The following is a 17,701-nucleotide window of genomic DNA, read 5'->3' as shown; positions in this document are numbered from 1 at the left end:
TAGGAAATATATATTTTATTACAAATATAATATTTGTCTCTGAATCAGCACGGAGAAAACCATTTCATTCCAAGCTGATCACTCCCAAGTCCTTCGCTTGAACTAGGAAGATATTTTCTTAATGGATTTCAGTGAGCGCATTGCCCAGGAGGGAGAGGACATTGCCTGGGAGAAGGAGGGAACAGCAGAAAGGTAAATGATAACAGGTTCCTGGTTATGCAGTAAGAGACATCAATGTTTTTTCTACATTTTGAACACCATGTGTTATCACATTATGAAAAACACGTCCAAGAGATGGCGCAAATCCTGTTAAGAACATCAATAGACTTCATACATTTCTGGTCAACTTGTAATTTTAGGATCTTGTGTATACTGGTGAGGTCGGTATCCTGCCATCTTGTCTCTTGGGGGCACTGGTGCTTCTGGGAGTGCTGCTGGGTTTTCCCACACCTTTCCCAGCTTCTGGCTCATTGCTGACAACCAGTCTGCCCCTTTTGGAGAGCTCTTCTCCTTGTCAGCCTGTGTGGCTGGGACAGGCCTCTGGTCTTCCACTTGGAGGTCTGCTTTTCCCCAGGCCTCGCTCCTCTCTGTGGCCGCATGAGGTGGCTCCTGGCTAGGGCAGCACACTCCTGCTAGTCCCCGGCTCCTCTTGGCTGCAGGGTAGAGCCCTGTGATGCAGTCACACTCCCCTGAACCTTCACAGCCCCCTGCCGCCCTACTGTCACCATTCTCCAGCCGGCGCTTGGCCGTCCTCTCCGAGGAAAGGGTAGGGATGGGACAGGGGCTAAGCACCTTGCGGAGAGGAGGGGTGATCTGTTCCCCGGGAGTCCGGGCAAACCAGTTGCTGATGGAGGGCGTTTTCTGACGTATGAGGGTGGCCCTGGAGCCCTGGGCCTGAAGGGGGGAGGCGGCGGTGGTGCATGAGGCGAGAGGCAGGTCTGCTCCTCTGGGGGCACAGGCAGCAGGCTGGGGGGAGGCCAGGGCCCCCAGATGCCTTGGCCAGGGACTCTTGGCTGGGGTGCACTCCGCCTGGTTCAAAGGCACTGAGAGAGAAACAGAGTTTTAGTTTCAATCAAGAGTTCAGCTTGTTCAAGAATCATTGGAGATAGTCATATTTGTTATGCTTGGAAATATACAGGCTATACAGACCAGTAAAAGCATTTGAGGATGTAACCACCGCAATGGATATGGAATTTTAGATACTGACATTTTACTAATGATGAACCATGTACTATCCAATTCTTTAATGGACTGGAATGTAAAACATTTAATGGACCCCCTCTCTACTGATAGATAGCAGCAGTAGTGGTACTCACTTGGACTGGGCATGGTGGTGGCAGGTTTAGGACATGCCCAGCCCACCAGATTGGCCTCTCCGACAGAAGACTTTGCTCCATCTGTACCCCGGTCCAGACGCCAGATCCGTATGGTGTTGTCATCAGAGCAGGAAGCAATCTGCCAAGACAGAACATGAGATTACACAGGGCCCCAACCTGCACTTCTCCTAGCCTGGTTAACACAGCTTTTAGTCTGGTCTACCCAGGTTACCAACCTGCACCTGCACCTCCACCTCCACCTCCAGACCACTTCAACTACCACAATTCTGTTTTATGGCAAAATAATAATATTTAGAATGAGCAGATCAAACAAAACATTTTCTCCAGGGACACAGAACGGATATAAAGGCAGCTTAAAGGGTATCTTTCCTGGCTGCTGTAGGATGAGTGTTCTCAAACTAATCTGAAAAATTGACAAAATCTTAGATCTCACCTTTGTGAAATCTGTGGGGCACCATGCTACGGAGGTCACTTGCTGGCTGTGGCCCTGAAGCATCATGGGAGGGTGTTTTGGGTCGGAGATCTGAAATCGGAATATAAGTTGGTAAGACACTAATAAATGCATGGATAGAATAGTCAAAGCATGTTGATTTGTCAGCCATCGTCTATCAATCTGCCTTTCAAAGGTTTTCACTGGATTGGTCAAATCAGGCAGCTCACCTTCCAGATGTACGCATGATGGTCACTTGAGCCACTAGCCAGGAACTGGTTGTCGGGGCTAACAGTGGACTTCACGTAAAACGAGGAGTTGAGGTGACCACCGAAGACTGCCACTGCAATAGAAAGACATGAACATCAGGAATAACCTGCACAGAACTAGACATTGAAACCACCAGAACAACATTTCAGTTGTTCAGAGTACACAGTGTGAATACACAAAGTGGTCAACAAATAGGATCCTGAAGAGGCTCTCCATATATTACTTCTTGATTGGTCAAGAGACTGGTCACATGGTAGGTCAAAGCCCCCTGGGCCACATTCTTGGCTAATTCCTAAGGAATAGTGGTTGCAAACCATACCAGGGCCGTATTTGGTATTTATTAGGATTCCTTATTAGCTGTTGCAAAAGCAGCAGCTGGGGTCCGCACAAAACATGAAATAATACAGAACATTAATAGACAAGAACATCAAGGACAGAACTAAATATCAATACATACAAATAAACGATCAGTTCATTAAGCACCAACGGGGAATTGAGTAAAACAGGGAGGGACTACCTGGACTTGTCCAATAAGAACAGCTAATTTTCTCTTTCCATTGCAACCTGAATTGTTTTCTGTTGCATGTCCCAATGAACACAACCCAGACTTTGATGACTCATTAACAACACAGAGTTATTTCTCATCTTTCAGTCAGACAGTCTCTTGTACACGGAGGTACCCACTCAGCCATTCAATAACCTCTGGGCTATTGTAAAGACGATTTATTATGATACGTGTCAGGCACATGAATGACAGTAGCCAAATTCATTATGTGGCTGTACAACAGGGGTCATGCTGTACAACAGGGGTCATGCTGTACAACAGGGGTCATGCTGTACAACAGTGGTCATGCTGTACAACAGGGGTCATGCTGTACAACAGGGGTCATGCTGTACAACAGTGGTCATGCTGTACAACAGGGGTCATGCTGTACAACAGTGGTCATGCTGTACAACAGTGGTCATGCTGTACAACAGGGGTCATGCTGTACAACAGTGGTCATGCTGTACAACAGGGGTCATGCTGTACAACAGTGGTCATGCTGTACAACAGGGGTCATGCTGTACAACAGGGGTCATGCTGTACAACAGTGGTCATGCTGTACAACAGGGGTCATGCTGTACAACAGGGGTCATGCTGTACAACAGGGGTCATGCTGTACAACAGGGGTCTCCAACAGGTCGATGGTCAGCAAACAATTCTGAAAGTACATGCAATTTTCAGGTGTTCCATCACAAACTGTCATAAATAAATCTCACAAATATCAGACACCATTAGCTCCCAGCTAATATCTAATCAACGCAACATTGACATTATCCCACACTTACTTTGTCAATATTGGTTTAAAAAGCCAAACACAATAATTCATTTCCAGTAGTATTGTCCCTGTCTGTCTATGTGGTGCGCTCATTTGTCTTGCACTCCATGCGTAGCCAGCCAGTGGATGTGACAACCATCTTGTGGGTTGACAGAAATACTATCCCCAAAATCTTCTCAATTAAAATGTTAACTGAAAAGTAGGCTTACCTGGCAAAGGTATATCATTATCTATTCTTTTCTAACTTTGCCATGAAATGAGCAGTACAGAACCATCGCTAGACCAGCACATTAGACAGCACATTCCTCACTTGCTAAATGTGCAATTAAAACAGCCACATCTGGAATAAAAGGGGAATTACACACAACATTTTGAAAAGGTCGGCAACCCCATGCTGTACAACTAGCTATTTAAGAAAATTAATCTTCCCAAAGTATGGCCTTTTTGCCAAACTGACAGACAGCTTCCCATACATCAAATAGCCTCAACTGAACAGAAGTAGTGTGCAGCCCCATCTGGTGGTAAAAAGTGGTACTGGCAGATTGAAACAATGGCCTGAATGTGAATGGGTGGTAACTAACTTGCTATAAAACAAAGTCATGGGCTGAATGCAGACATGCTTCTGATGGATGTAGCCATAGAAACAGAATGACATAGAATGAGCTTTTTATGGAGCATTTGTTTACCTGGAGTGGTTTTCAGCCCGCTGACATTGAACATGTAGATGTTGTTGTCAGTGCAGTTGGAGAACAGGTTGGAGCCAGTGGAGTCCAACACCAGCCCTGAGTAACCTGTCACAGAAACAACATAGTCTAGGTTCTACACTGGGAAACACCAAAAATTGTCTCAACCTAGGCCCTATTTGAATACTTGTAAAATGTTTCCTTCATTCCTTGAAGTAATCACTGATCTGATACTGTTGGCTAGGTGAAAGTAGGAGTTCCAGACACCAAAGAGCTTTTACCAATCCAGTGAGATCTGACAAATTATTAGCCTAATTCAACATAGGGAAGATGCAATTTTGAAGATTTAAAATTAGGCCATAGCCATGTTTGAGAAAACCCACCTAGCTTCCGTGTGCTAGTCCCTGGGTACGGGTACGCCTGGAGTGGGATGGGGTCATGATGGTACGCTGTGTAATTTTTCCGGAGGTCCCACATCTTGATTATCCTGTTTAGGAGGATAAATACGTCACAATTCATGTCAGAATCATTCTGCGTGATGCAGGCGTCACATACATCCGTACGACAGTCATCTGGTCATGTTCAGTTTGCAAAAAAAGCAAGGAAACAAGGAAACAGGGTGGTATTTGAATTTGTCTAATACAAAATGCTTGCTTTAGTTTCCCGTTGTAAAACATTATGTTACGGTGTGTCTCAATGAATATGGTCCTGTGTTATTAGATTATTCTTACCCATCAACAGCACCTGAGGAGATGAGTGTGTGTTCATCCTGGAACAGAACCACCGTGACACTCTGCTGGGAGTCCTACAAGAGAGATGGAGACGATCAGTTATCCCAGTCCCCTATTCAACATTAAAAACAAAGCTGACACCGAGTCAGTTAAGGGTATTAGGGTATTACCACTCACCACAGAGGGGTCCATGCCGCGTGTGCCGGGGCGTTTCTTCTTTGTCTTAGAGAGTGTGTTTCTGTCCATCTTATTGTGAGCTCCACTGATCTGCTTTACCTGCCTGTAGAAGCCATCTGAGGGAAAAACAAACTCCATTACTCACCGAATAATCTCTTTTGGACAGACTACATAACATAACTGGTATAGTAGCGTCTGCCAACAAACTGTAGGAAGCGATGACTAACAAGGTACTTTGATTTTTTGATTATTTCTTTTGTAACTGATCATTTGGACAGGTGTACGCCTCTTTTCGAATTTCGGAAAGGGGACATTTGGCCAACTTGCAGAGAGAGGGGAGTGGAGCTACCGGCCTGCTATCGCTCCACATTATAGTATATTTTCTAACACGTGTCCCAGCGGAACTTAATCAAGCATCTGATGCAATAACCCAAGATTTTAGTTCCGGGTTTCAAGATTACTCACTGAAAAACTCAAACATTGTTTACACTAAAGAATATCAGAATCACTTTTATATCTGGCCTTACCTTTTTTGCTGCACCTTGTGTCCCAGACCATAATATTCCCATCTCGGCCCCCAGTACAGAACACAGCTGTGGGAGAAGAGAGAAGCCAGAGTGGACGGTTACCATGGTTACTCATGAAGAAGTGTCCGGACACAAAAAACTAAGTGTGTATTTGGCCTAAAAAGCATGGGGTCTCCTGGGGTAAAACAGAAACTCTGCAGCAGTCGTTTAAGAAGAGCTTTGTTTTCAGTAGCTGAGCTGTGAAGCTGGTCAGTGATGATGCCTACGACTAATCAAATAACAAATATTTGTGGCATGGCTGTACACATGTACAGTCTGAAAGACCATACACTCGATGGAGCAAGCAGTGTCTCTGCATTCAGGAAGAATGTCTACAATGTATCATGCGCTGCCACTCTGGGGCAATAAAGTTATATTGAATTGATTAGAAATGTACCTTTCTCCTGCTGTGTGAATGCAACAGACTTGAGGCTGCACTGGTGCCCCTTGAAGCTACCAAGGAGCTCCCCTGATGTCACATCCCACAGCTTGGCCATCTGATCACCTGACGCAGTCACCTGATGGTGAAAATACAAACATTATTTTATCATGTGTCCTACAAAATGTCTATAAAAAAAAATACTAGTCTGATCACTGTGTGAAACAACCAGGAAAAACGTATACTCACCAAGCTAGCCTCCCCTGGCACCCAAGCAAGGTCACAGATTGCATTATCATGTGCCAACCATTCTGTGGAATAGAATACATTAAGTTTGTACCTCAATTGGCCTCTGATGATATTTCATGGTCCAACAACAAAACAAGCTAGACTGGTGATTCAGACAGCTGCGACAACTATTGGCTAGTCACACAACTAGTGGTGTGCCTCACAACCTCCCTAGGAGGTCTGCATCATAAGGGAGCATCATGATCATACAATCTGTTGTCTGAGCCGAATAAACAAGGTACTAGAGTTACTCTGTTGGTGTTGTGATTCTGTCACTCAGGCATAACATACCTTTCAGCAGTGGACTCTGTCGGTTCTCTGTGTTGTACAGCCTCAGGACTCCCTCCTCACTGGTCACTGCAAGGACGCCCTGCAGCCCCGGGGCTGAAATCGACAGGAAAATAAGCAGTACAAATAAATAAATCAAATAAATAACGAAATCAGGACAGTGATTAATGGTTGTCGCCCCTCAAAGACTGAGTACAATATTGATTGTATTACCTGTAGCGAAGGCGACCCCCGGATTCACGTATGTGATGTGTTCATCATGACGGGTACACTGGTAGCAGTCCAGCAGAGAGGACAAATTGTATTTTGGGTTGAGGTCTGTTGGGAATGAAACAAATAGCCACTCAGGAACATGCAGTGTAATACTGTATGGAGAGCCACCCTAAACCCCGTCCGGCCTGAGTAGGTCCTTGGCTTATGCACGTTAGTCATTAGTTATAGAGCTAGCTACCAGTACTTCCCACAACAACAATTAACAAGACACATCTATTAAATTAAAATATGGCATCGAATATAAATAAGATAGTAACATGATCAGGATATTATTGTTTTTTTTAAATGAACGAGTCAACAATCGACTGAGTAGATTGATCTAGCTATAGTCGACACACAATGGCCAGCCTAGTAGCCAACAACGCTGAAGTGGACGGCTAGCTTACTTAGGCTAACTAAAGTTATAGCTAGTTAACGTTAATAAGAGTCAAACCAGACGGAATACTGTCTGGATCACTATAAGTTGACATTGTTACCATTGCACCTCCGTCTACGGACTCCTCTGTCGACAATGGAGCGAAAAAGCATTTCTGAAGCTAGACGATTTTTCTAATATTTCGATTTTTTTTAGATGGATTTCTGTGTGGTGGTCATCAGATCGTGGCTCCCCATTCGCGCGAACTGAAGTAACATACACACATATATATATATATATATATATATATATATTTTGTTGTTGTTAAGTAACATAAATATAACACGAATCCCCCGCGAAACCTACATCACACTCGCTGATTGGTTGGAAAGCTGACACTTCCTGTACTACGTCACTTTCTACCTTTGTGCGGAATGAAACATGCTAAATTGATCAGCAGGATGTTGTATCTATACCTTATGTCATGCCTTATTGGAATGGATTTATTGATAATATCTGTTGGAAAAAAGTTTGGATGTTGCCACACACATGCCTACTTGTTAACAAAATTAAGGAAGTTTCCTTTAAAATCATTCATAAATATTATCCTGCCAACCACTATATGAAGAAGTTTAAGGAAAACATCAACTCAAATTGCTCCTTTGTAATGACCACCCAGAAACAGTTGTGCATCTTTTTTGGCATTGTATGCATGTAAGAAAACTGTGGCAAGACATCAGTAGGTTTATAATTGAACACATTTATGAAGATTTTACACTATTGTGGAGAGATGTACTGTTTGGATTCTTTACATACAATAGAAATAAGCGGAATAATTTTTATGTAATTCATTTCATTATTCTTTTGGCCAAATTTCATATACACAAATGTAAATTTACAAACAGAAAACCACATTTTCGTACCCTACAAAAAGAAATTGAACTGTATTTTAAGGTTAAATGCTCTACTAACAAAAAAGCTGTTAGAATTGTAAGCATATGCATGTCCCTTAAGGTCCTTGTGTAATTGTAATGTGATATTGTACCCCCTAGCCCCGCCCCTAGCCCCGCCCCCAGCCCCGCCCCTAGCTCGATTGTCTATTGTTTGTAATCTATGTATGCTTGTGTTCCCTCATGTGCTTTATGTGTTGATAAAGATATTAATAACAACAATATTTTAAAAACATGCTAAATTGATACCGTTGAAGAGAATATAAAGTTATTTCACGTGAAATCTCAAATATAAGCAATGTTGCTTTTAACTGCACGTCCATTCTTGTCAGAGGCTGGTTATGGGGAACAATAATTTGATACAAATTCAGCTTTCATGGAGTTGGACAAAGGTGTGTACAGTTAACCAGTCATCAAGCAACTGGTTTACTAAGCTAGCTACTACAATTAAAATGACAAGCTAGCTTGTTTGCTATTCGTCACAGTGATAAACAAACTAAAACTAGCTAGCTACATTCAGACACTCCCAGTCTGGGGAGGGGTGCTTAAGTGTGGATGCCCCGGTTCCGCTGGTGGGCAAGGTTATAGAGATGGCTGAGACTTGGTGATGGGTGATGCCCAGTAAGAGGGGTGTTGACCGGGTAGGGAGAGTAGGTCTGGAGGTCTGTAGTTCCAGGGAGTATACGCTCTCAGGCCCAGGGATAGAGCAGTCGGTCTGGAAGTAGAGGCCTGGAGTCAGAGGTCACCAGGTCAATGGGGCCTGCCTGGAGTACAGGAAGGCCCCAGGGAGAAGGCCCAAGTGAATAGGTGTGTGAGTGACACTGTCCTTCAGGGGAGCAGAGCAGGCAATTATTGTAAAATCTTGTGAGATGAAAATGGACAAACAAAAGGGTGTGCAACATAGAAGTGGACGTTCTGAACCTTGTTTGGGGTCAGTAGGTCACATGACCAAGGAGCTATTGAAATTAGAAAGTTTGAAAAAAAGTTTGTAAAATTGCGTGAGATTAAAATGGACAAACAAAAGGGTGTGCAATATATAAGGCTTGTCAGGGGATATTCTGACAATAGTTTGAGGGTTGTAGGTAGGTCACACAAGCTATTGAAATTCGAAACATTAAAAATGAATGTTAAAATGTGTGAGATTAAAATGGACAAACAAAAGGTTGTGCTACATATAAGGCTACTCAGTGGATTTTCTGAAAGTAGTTTGAGGGTTGTAGGTCATAAGACTAAGGAGCTATTGAAATTTGAATCTTTTAAAAATTCTCATAAAATCTCATGCGATGCAAATGGACAAACAAAAGGGTGTGCAATGTGTTGGCCCACAGAGTGTACACTATGAACCATGTTTGAGGTGTATGGGTCACATGAACAAGACGCTATTGAATTTCAGAAATGTAAATAAATCATTTAAAATGGTGTGAGATGTAAACCGACAAAATAAGTGTGTGCAATGTGTGTGTCTATGCCATCGGGTTAGCTACAACCAGTTTTCAACGTTTTAGGAGTAATGCTTAAAGAGCTATTGAAATTTGAAAAATTACATTTGTCACTATGTTGACGGTCCGTAACTGCTGTTGGTGGACGTATGGAAAACTACAGACAAATATCCGTCGACTATCCAACCTGAATTTGACTTTACCTCGGTCCACAGCAACGACCCTGTGACCAGAGCAATCATGCTCAGGTATCATGGCATGCTGCTCTCTTTGTCTTTCCATTAGAGCTTGATTATTATGATGGTGGTTTAGTCCACATTCCACACAGTAGCTGTGTTTCAGATTTGCAAGATGGTCATCATTAGTCTCACAATTGATTCTGAAATATTGCATTCAGTGCCCTCGGAAAGTATTCAGACCTCTTGACTGGGTGGGTATATTTTGTGGAATGTTCCAACAGAAATCTGTTCCAAAAACTTTGTAAATAACAAGGTTGCCAACAAACAATGCATACAAAGTAGCATGATCAATTCAATAGCTGCCGAATAGGCATCAACTCACCACGTAGCTAATTTGTAATGTTTGTCCATAGGCTACCAGAGTGAGGACAGACATTTTTAGAATAAACGTGGTCAGTAAAAAACGTAATTAAATAGCCTACTCCCTCCCTACCCGATATATTCTTCTGCCGCTATACAACTTTGTATGCGTTGTTTGTTGGCAACCTTGTTATTTACAAAGGTTTGAAACAGCCCTGTTGAAACGTTCCATTGGACAAGTTCAGATAGTACCTCCTGGTTTCTGAGCGTTTTCTTCCATTTCATGCCAACTGAACATGACCCCTTGTGATCTCCCGTTGGCCATTGCTATGTTTCACTATGCTCTTGTTCCTCCACAGCTCTGGTTTCAGGTCCCCGGTGGACCTGAAACTGACGCTAAACCCTATTCTGCAGCACATGCACCACATTGCCAGCCTGGCCTCTAGCAGCCTGGCCTCCAGCAGCCTGGCCTCCAGCAGCCTGGCCTCCAGAAGCCGGGAGCTGCATCAGCAGCTGGTCACTTCCTACCCCTACACACCCATGGTCATTGTCACCCTGCACACCTTCACCTAGCTGGCCACCTCCTCGCTCATCGACATCCCCAAATGGGTAGCTGTAGCAACGGAGGGAAACTAAGGGGCGTGGCTGACGTGTAAACAGATATAACATTTTCAAATTGGTTAAAATTAGGTTTAGGGTTTGGTGAAGATTAGCATTGAGGTCAGGCTCCGTTTCAGATTTTGGCTAGTCGGCTTGTCAATGAGATACTGGTAAGAAAAGTCCTCATAGTCTCTCCCCTGGACAATAATGGATATTAGAAACTCATTGGTACGCAACACAGACAGTTTTTGGCAGCTGGATGCTATTTGGCATGACACCTATCACCGCAGCAGACAGAGTACATCTAATTCGAAACAGACAAACAGATGTCCAAGTACAGAATTTGAGTGACAACTGACCTGTTTATTATATGCACTTGAAGTCCCAAGACAGCATAGCTTAGCAAAAGTGGAGAACATGCTGTGGCACCCACCCAGGCTAGAAAATCTAAACTCCTTTCCTTAGATTAAGTTTCTGTGAGATCAGTAGGAGGCTTTGAATAATGTTTAATGTATAGTCTGTTCTCTCTGTCTATCTGAAGTTACAGCTGTTTCTCCAGTACATGAAGGAGGACCCTAGGAATACAGTCAAGAGACTGGCCATCCAGGACTTGAAACTCCTGGCTAAAAAGGCCACCTATCTCTGGAACAGAGAAAACACTCAGGTGGGGTCTTGTGTCCCACACATACCTGCAAATTCCCGACTCCATAATCCAACAGCGAGTGGTGAATTATCTTTCATTGGTTATTATGAGGATAATCCATGTTTTCATAATACTGTGTTAATTTATTTTCCTTGAAATGCATTACCTTGCTTACATACTGTAGCTATTCTGAAACTGACTTTCACGTAAATAATTTTTTTAAAACTATTTACTACATATTCAACAACGTATTCAAAAAGCTTCACAGAGTAGGAGTTATTACCTAACAAAACTGATCATTTACCAGCACACCTACTCGAAGACTCTTTGTGATTACCAGCCCTGCTGTTTTGGGGCTTTGTGACATTCAGTCAATTACTTAAGTTGGGTTCAAAACTTTCCAAAACATTCCTTCTTTCTGTTCCTCAGGTGATGCTTTCACCCCTCCTCGGCTCATTGACCTTGTTAAGCTAGCGCAGGAATGCTGTTACCACAGCAACCTGGCCTTCTCTGCCCATGGAGTCACTGTGCCCGCCAACATCGCCATTTCCTATCCAGAGAAAGGTGTGTGTATAGGGTAGTAGGAGGAGATGTCCTCTCACTCATCTTTAATTAGCTACCTGACCATCACAGGTCTTCACACTTCACAGCCATCCAAAATAGGTTCTACATAAGAAAAACTTCCATCAGTGGACTAATTCATGTTAAAATGGGTTTGGTGCACTCCAAGGTCTTCACAGACCTTCACAGGTACCAGTACAGTATTAGGGCTTGTCCGTAATAAAGTAACACTCATCCATTTAATTAACTGCAGTGTTTTGTTCTTTGCCAAGAAAATGTTTTTTTTTGTAATGGTTGTTTCTGCCTGGCCTGTGTTATTTAGGGATGAAAGTGGTATCTATATTAACGGTATTGTCCTGATTTCCCTCCCCAGACATGATGCATCTGGAGCAGGACACCGTGATGGGGGTGGAGTCTCTGCTGGTGCTCTGCAGTCAGGGCGACCGCCCCAGAACTCAGGCCACGCTCAAGGTGAATAGCACCCTGGTCCAAGTGTCTATACAGTACTTGTACAGTGAGGGGAAAAGATGCTTGGCCTCCTTGGTAGTCGTGTAAAGTGCCATGTAAACTGTAGTTGATTAGCTATTAGTTTATCAATAGTTTACAATAAAATCTATAATAAACAGTTATAACACATTTGTTGTAATTGTGTACTTTTTACTCTCTCCCTCTCTCACTCCCCAGATGGCTCTCACCTCATTGGTCCAGCTGCTGAAGAGTCGCCCCCACCTCAGCCAATCGACTGTGGCGTTCCTGCTGTGCCAGCTGCACTCGGCCTGCGACCCCTCAAACGTGAAGTCGCTCTGGATAAGAGTGTCTGCTAAATGACTTAAATGTAAATGTAAATGTGCTGATATGCCACACCCGGGCGGCCATCGCCACCCAGCTGCCCGTGCTGGGATAGGGCATGCTGGGGGATCTGGTGGACTTCTACCGGGTGGCCATTCACTCTTTCACTGACAAGCTGCAGGTGCTCCTGCTGAGAGATACACAAAGCACTAATACTAACTGTTATTGCCCTAAGGGGACAAGTAAAAGTGTAGTATTGAAATTTAATTAGAAAAAAATGCTAATTGGGCAACTTCTGCACGTTTTGTTGTCTGAGTGAGGGAAATGTTGTAAATTAAGACGACTTGATATATTTTAATAGATGAGATATTGAGGATTATAATAAATACTGCTTTGATGTCATACAAGCAAGCCAAACACCCGTGAGTCCAAATTTGCACTTCACATTTCCATATTATAAAAGTCATGTAATATACAGTGTCAACGTTTATGATCACTATGTTGATGGAGGGTTACAAGATGACATACTGTCATACTCTGGGTTGTTCTCAATAGAATGAGCCTATATTTGATGTACAGTTACAAGATGACATACTGTCATACCCTGGGTTGTTCTGAATAGAATGAGCCTATATTTGATGTACAGTTACAAGATGACATACTGTCATACCCTGGGTTGTTCTCAATAGAATGAGCCTATGTTTGTCTACTGTGAAGAAAATTAGTGGCGGCACACACACATGAACGTACTTATGACTCCTTTCTATGCGCACCGAAATTCCGGTCTGTTTCCCTGAATTGCATTTTTAAAGCCTAACACTGTAATATTGTATTTTAGAACTTAGCTAGTTATGTTTGCAATATAAAAAGCTTTCAAATAATGCCTACCTGACCTAGATTGCGATTTTATAATGGACCGTTTTTGGATTCGTAAACAACAACAGTAATTGTGTGATGGCAGGGATGCAGGGTTGTGTTCAAAACAACTACAAGCTTGCTCTCTTTCCTCAACGACACAGCTAGGAGAGCTCAAAAAAGCACCTTATAGTTGAAGACTCTTCTTTGAGTCATAAAAGTGTATTGAAATTGAAACCATTAATTTTAGGCAAATTCCCACGAGTGTAAAGGGTTAATAGGAAGCTAAGGAGTGAGCACTGATTTGTTCTCATATGTCATAATGGTCTCTGATAAATTCTGTGTGTGAAGTCTATTCAAGTTGTTTCCAAAGCTGTTCTCCAATCATCACCTACTAGATACTGACATCTGGCATGTGTCACCATTCCCTGGCGACTGTGGTGTTTGTGGCTAGCCAGTCGTCCCTGTCGGCGGAGGTGAAGACGGTGATCAAGCAGCAGCTGGAGAACATGGCCATCGGTTGGCAGACCTCGCGCATGGTGAGTTTCTAGTCTGTGGGAAGTCAAGACTCATTCAATCTGGACATTTACAGGAATGTTAATTATTGTCCCTGTCAAATTAACCTAATATAGTGATGTTAAGGAGGCTCTTGTAGTCCTCTCTCGGTGAAGTAAGTAAAGTAAAGAGGAAAGACTAGACCTATACTGTATTTATAGATAAGATCTTTGTTGCCCTCATTTAGGGTGGAATCCTAAATGTGCATGCTTAACTTGACACTTGCATAAATTATGCATTGATGTCATTGGCAGACTTCCGTGAAAACTCAAGTTACAATGCGCAGATCTCAAGTTAGTATTCAAGCCTTAGTCATTAGTCACTGATGCTGATGCCTTAGATATCAGTGTAGCAGTATTTCCACCCTTACTGTCCTGATGTGTCTGTTCTGACCTGTCTGGCCCTCTCTGTTCTCTGTCGGGTTGCCATGAGTTCTCCAGCAAGCTGTACCAGAGTCTGCAGACGCATGTGTCCTCGGAGCATTTCTACTTCTGGCTCAACGGTCTAAAGGAGTTCTCCCAGGCCGTGCTGTGTCTTAGCGGCCTGGAGGACAGAGACTCCAGTGTAGCTATGGCGGCCATCGCCGAGGCCCTGCGCTCTTACCAGAAGGGCATCACCTCCCTGACTGTCAGTGACTGGCCACCTGCTTATAGTCAGTGTGCAGTCATTTGATGTGACACGGTCATATCTCTGCTTAATGTTGCACTGTCCTTCCAGAGGTACTTCTTCCAGAACCTCCAGTCAACCAGTATTTTAAGGGAACTAACTAAAGCAATGGAAATACTTTTGGGTATACACTACTGTAGCTCAGTTCTTGCTTTAGGGGCCGTTTGATGCATTGGTATTTGGTACACTGTAAAATGTATATCATATATGGAATTACCTTTTAGAAGTGGTATTTTGCATCTAAATTATTTATTGAAATTGATCCAGACTTATTGTAAATTTTTTGCTTTTCCAGCTTGCTCTCTCCCCATCTCCTCGGACCCCAACCGAGCCAATCCCGGTGCAGAACAACCAACAGCTGCCTCTGAAGGTGGAGGGCGTGGTGCAGCATGGCTCTACCCCCGGATTGTTCGGCAAGATTCAGTCTGTCTGCCTCAACGTCAGCTCCGCTCTCCAGACCAAGACTGGTGGGCTGGAATACTAGGTGACTCTGCAGCTATCCCACCCCCTGCCCTAGTAATGATTATTGCAATGGTTATATACAGTATACCGTAATGGGCTGATGTTATAAGTTGTTGAGGCTGTACTCCTATACTGTTACAATGTCTCTAGCTACTATGGTTTTAGAACTTTCATCTTAATTTAAAGAAAAAATAGTACAACTCCCAATGGTTCAGCTTCATTAATACAACAATGCCAACGTATGTAACCGACAGCATATTTAATTTCCAGTTCCTGCTCATCTTTTCCATCCTGGGCAGCCACACGGTCAACATGGAGGCCTCAGTGGTGGACGAGATCTGCATGGAGTGGAAGACGGCCCAAAATCACTGTGTCGGTCAAGTCCCTGGAGGACCTTTACTCCCAGCAGCTCTGCCACCACCACCAACAGCAGCAGGCACAGTAGGCTAGGCCCAAGCCGGCCCCGACCACCCCAGAGGAGTAGTGTACATGTCCGCTTCCAGTGATACCCTCATAAAACCCCTCTAACCCATTGCCTTGTCCGAAGGTCTCGGTTTGTTTCCTTCCCTTTCCTTCTCTGAAATGACTGGACTGAAGAAACAGAGGCAACGGTTTGGTGAGCATTCACCTACTCATGGTTGCTTTCACTTATCCATTTATTTTAGGTTAGTGGTCACAGAATGGAGGAAGGGAGACAAAGCTATGGAACGTTATAGTTCAGCCCCCCCCCAGCCAGGAGGTTGCTTGTCTGGCAGAATTTCAGGTGACTGTTTACTAATATTCTATACATTTTCCAATTGTTAAAGACCACATTTTACTGAAGCTCCGTCTTTGTGCGAGTGTAGTTTAATTGTTGTCACGTGGGGGAAGTAGGACAAATGCCCATTATATTATACGGATTGGCTGCGGATCCGAGTTGTCTGGAACCCTTTTCCCAACAGCTAGAGCCAAAGCTTCTGCGCATGTGCGAGATTCTCTACATAACGCAGAGTCTCTGCTCTGCTCGTTCGGCTGCCCAGAGAACAGGCTAATCAGGCGTATTTGTGGTGAATGGTGCTTATTTAATGAAGTTAGATTGAAGCTAAAACAATGTCTGCAAGATCACAATATTAATATTCTACATCACTTAATATATCTTTGTGCCTTTATTAGCTTTCAATAAAGGACTTGTAAAAGTGGAAATATAAATGTTCAGCAAAGCTACTTACTCCATCTGTAGTTTAGTGAAGAGAATGAAGCATTTAGCCATTAAATTCAATTCAATTCTCCATGGGCAGGGCCGCCTTAGCATAAGGTGCCCTTGACTGCCAGTGAAAGTATTCTAAACCATTTCCACCTTCCATCCCTTTACTCGGCGCTGTTCTTCACAAGACCAGCAGGGGGCGGTCAGTGACTATTGTAGAATAATGTTCGATGGTGGCAAAACAAAATCATTGAACGGTAATAATGATATTTGGAACAAGTATGGATGGACGACAGTCTCTTGATCAATTTGACTTGTATGCAGCCCCTTCTGTTATTGTTACATGTCCTTCAGAAATGTATGTTTTTTTCAGTTAGGTACAGTTCATTTTATTCCACAATAGCTTCAGTGATGGACTGATGTAGTCACTGATGCTATTTATTTGTAAAACAAATTACTGTTCATCATCTCTGGCTCAAAATCATTTGGTGGTCGGTGGTGACAGTCGGCACTTGCTCAAATCCAAGTTTTTGGTCAGCATCGTCACCATAGGGAAGATCTCAGTTGCATACTCCTCATGTCCTCTCTCCCCTCGCCTCCTTCTCAAAACCCATTGGAGGATAAAGTCAGAGGGCAGGGAGATAATCCCATAACACAGATTCTCGCAGCAGTATGTAGGAGGGAGAGTCCTAGATATGAGAAGTATGCAGGAGGACATGAGACGAAGGAATATGTAGTTTCGGTGGAGAAAGTTGTGGGAGTGCCCATGGGGCTGGAGATCAGAGGTGTCCGGTGAGAGAAAGGCAGGTTGAGGTTGTTGTCAGAGTAACAGAAAGTGTTGTATGCTGAAGCAATGAAGAGGGAGGTAGATGGTTACAGGGTGAGGGATCCTGAGATGATTCCTGTGAGTAGGCAGAGAGTGATGGGAAGAATATGTGCTTCAGTAAGGTAGGTTTCTTGGCATTCATAGCTATGGTTGTCAATTGCACGGCAGAAATGGATCAAAAGTCACAGAAAATAGAGGTTATGGTGGCAGCGGCAAATACTTGGGATTGCGAGGTTTTACGGCAGTACAGTTGCAGAGGGTGTTGATTGGTAGTGTTCTGTCCTCCCAGACCTTACGTCTGGAGAAGGATTAGAGGAGATAAATTGTGGAATGGGGTGTTTCTTTGTAATATAAATATTGTTTAATTTTAAAGGGCTAATAGTTGCCAATGGAATTTTTCCCTTTCTCAAATTGTATTGTACCTTAACACAAATCAATGTATTTTGACCGTGAATAGCCTCACACTCCAGTACAGTAGGTGGCAGGGGGATGCAGTTTAAATTGGATGCGATCCGCCAACATAATTCCCGAAGAAGA

The 17,701-nt window shown here is 43.4% G+C and overlaps 2 protein-coding genes across 2 annotated transcripts; one reads left to right on the top strand and one right to left on the bottom strand.

The window, feature by feature from the left end:
• Positions 1-7,477, bottom strand: dtl (denticleless E3 ubiquitin protein ligase homolog (Drosophila)). Its single transcript, XM_029631007.2, is given in 15 exon segments — positions 1-456; positions 459-1,043; positions 1,317-1,455; positions 1,771-1,860; positions 1,998-2,110; positions 4,043-4,147; positions 4,423-4,526; positions 4,771-4,844; positions 4,948-5,063; positions 5,475-5,540; positions 5,911-6,031; positions 6,142-6,203; positions 6,472-6,564; positions 6,682-6,786; positions 7,218-7,477. Coding segments are annotated over 15 exon segments (1,926 nt in total). The 5' UTR covers positions 7,270-7,477; the 3' UTR covers positions 1-355.
• A 2,248-nt stretch (positions 7,478-9,725) lies between these two features.
• Positions 9,726-15,853, top strand: ints7 (integrator complex subunit 7). Its single transcript, XM_065008475.1, is given in 13 exon segments — positions 9,726-9,733; positions 10,384-10,633; positions 11,166-11,388; positions 11,697-11,831; positions 12,202-12,299; positions 12,513-12,616; positions 12,672-12,809; positions 13,897-14,010; positions 14,426-14,654; positions 14,700-14,798; positions 14,989-15,209; positions 15,410-15,511; positions 15,513-15,853. Coding segments are annotated over 13 exon segments (1,809 nt in total). The 3' UTR covers positions 15,601-15,853.
• The last annotated feature ends 1,848 nt before the right edge of the window (positions 15,854-17,701 follow it).

The sequence above is a fragment of the Oncorhynchus nerka genome, linkage group LG24 (assembly GCF_034236695.1).
Source record: "Oncorhynchus nerka isolate Pitt River linkage group LG24, Oner_Uvic_2.0, whole genome shotgun sequence".
NCBI lineage: Eukaryota > Metazoa > Chordata > Actinopteri > Salmoniformes > Salmonidae > Oncorhynchus > Oncorhynchus nerka.
Note: the sequence above shows the minus strand (reverse complement) of the source record. Positions and strands in the feature narration are given on the sequence as shown.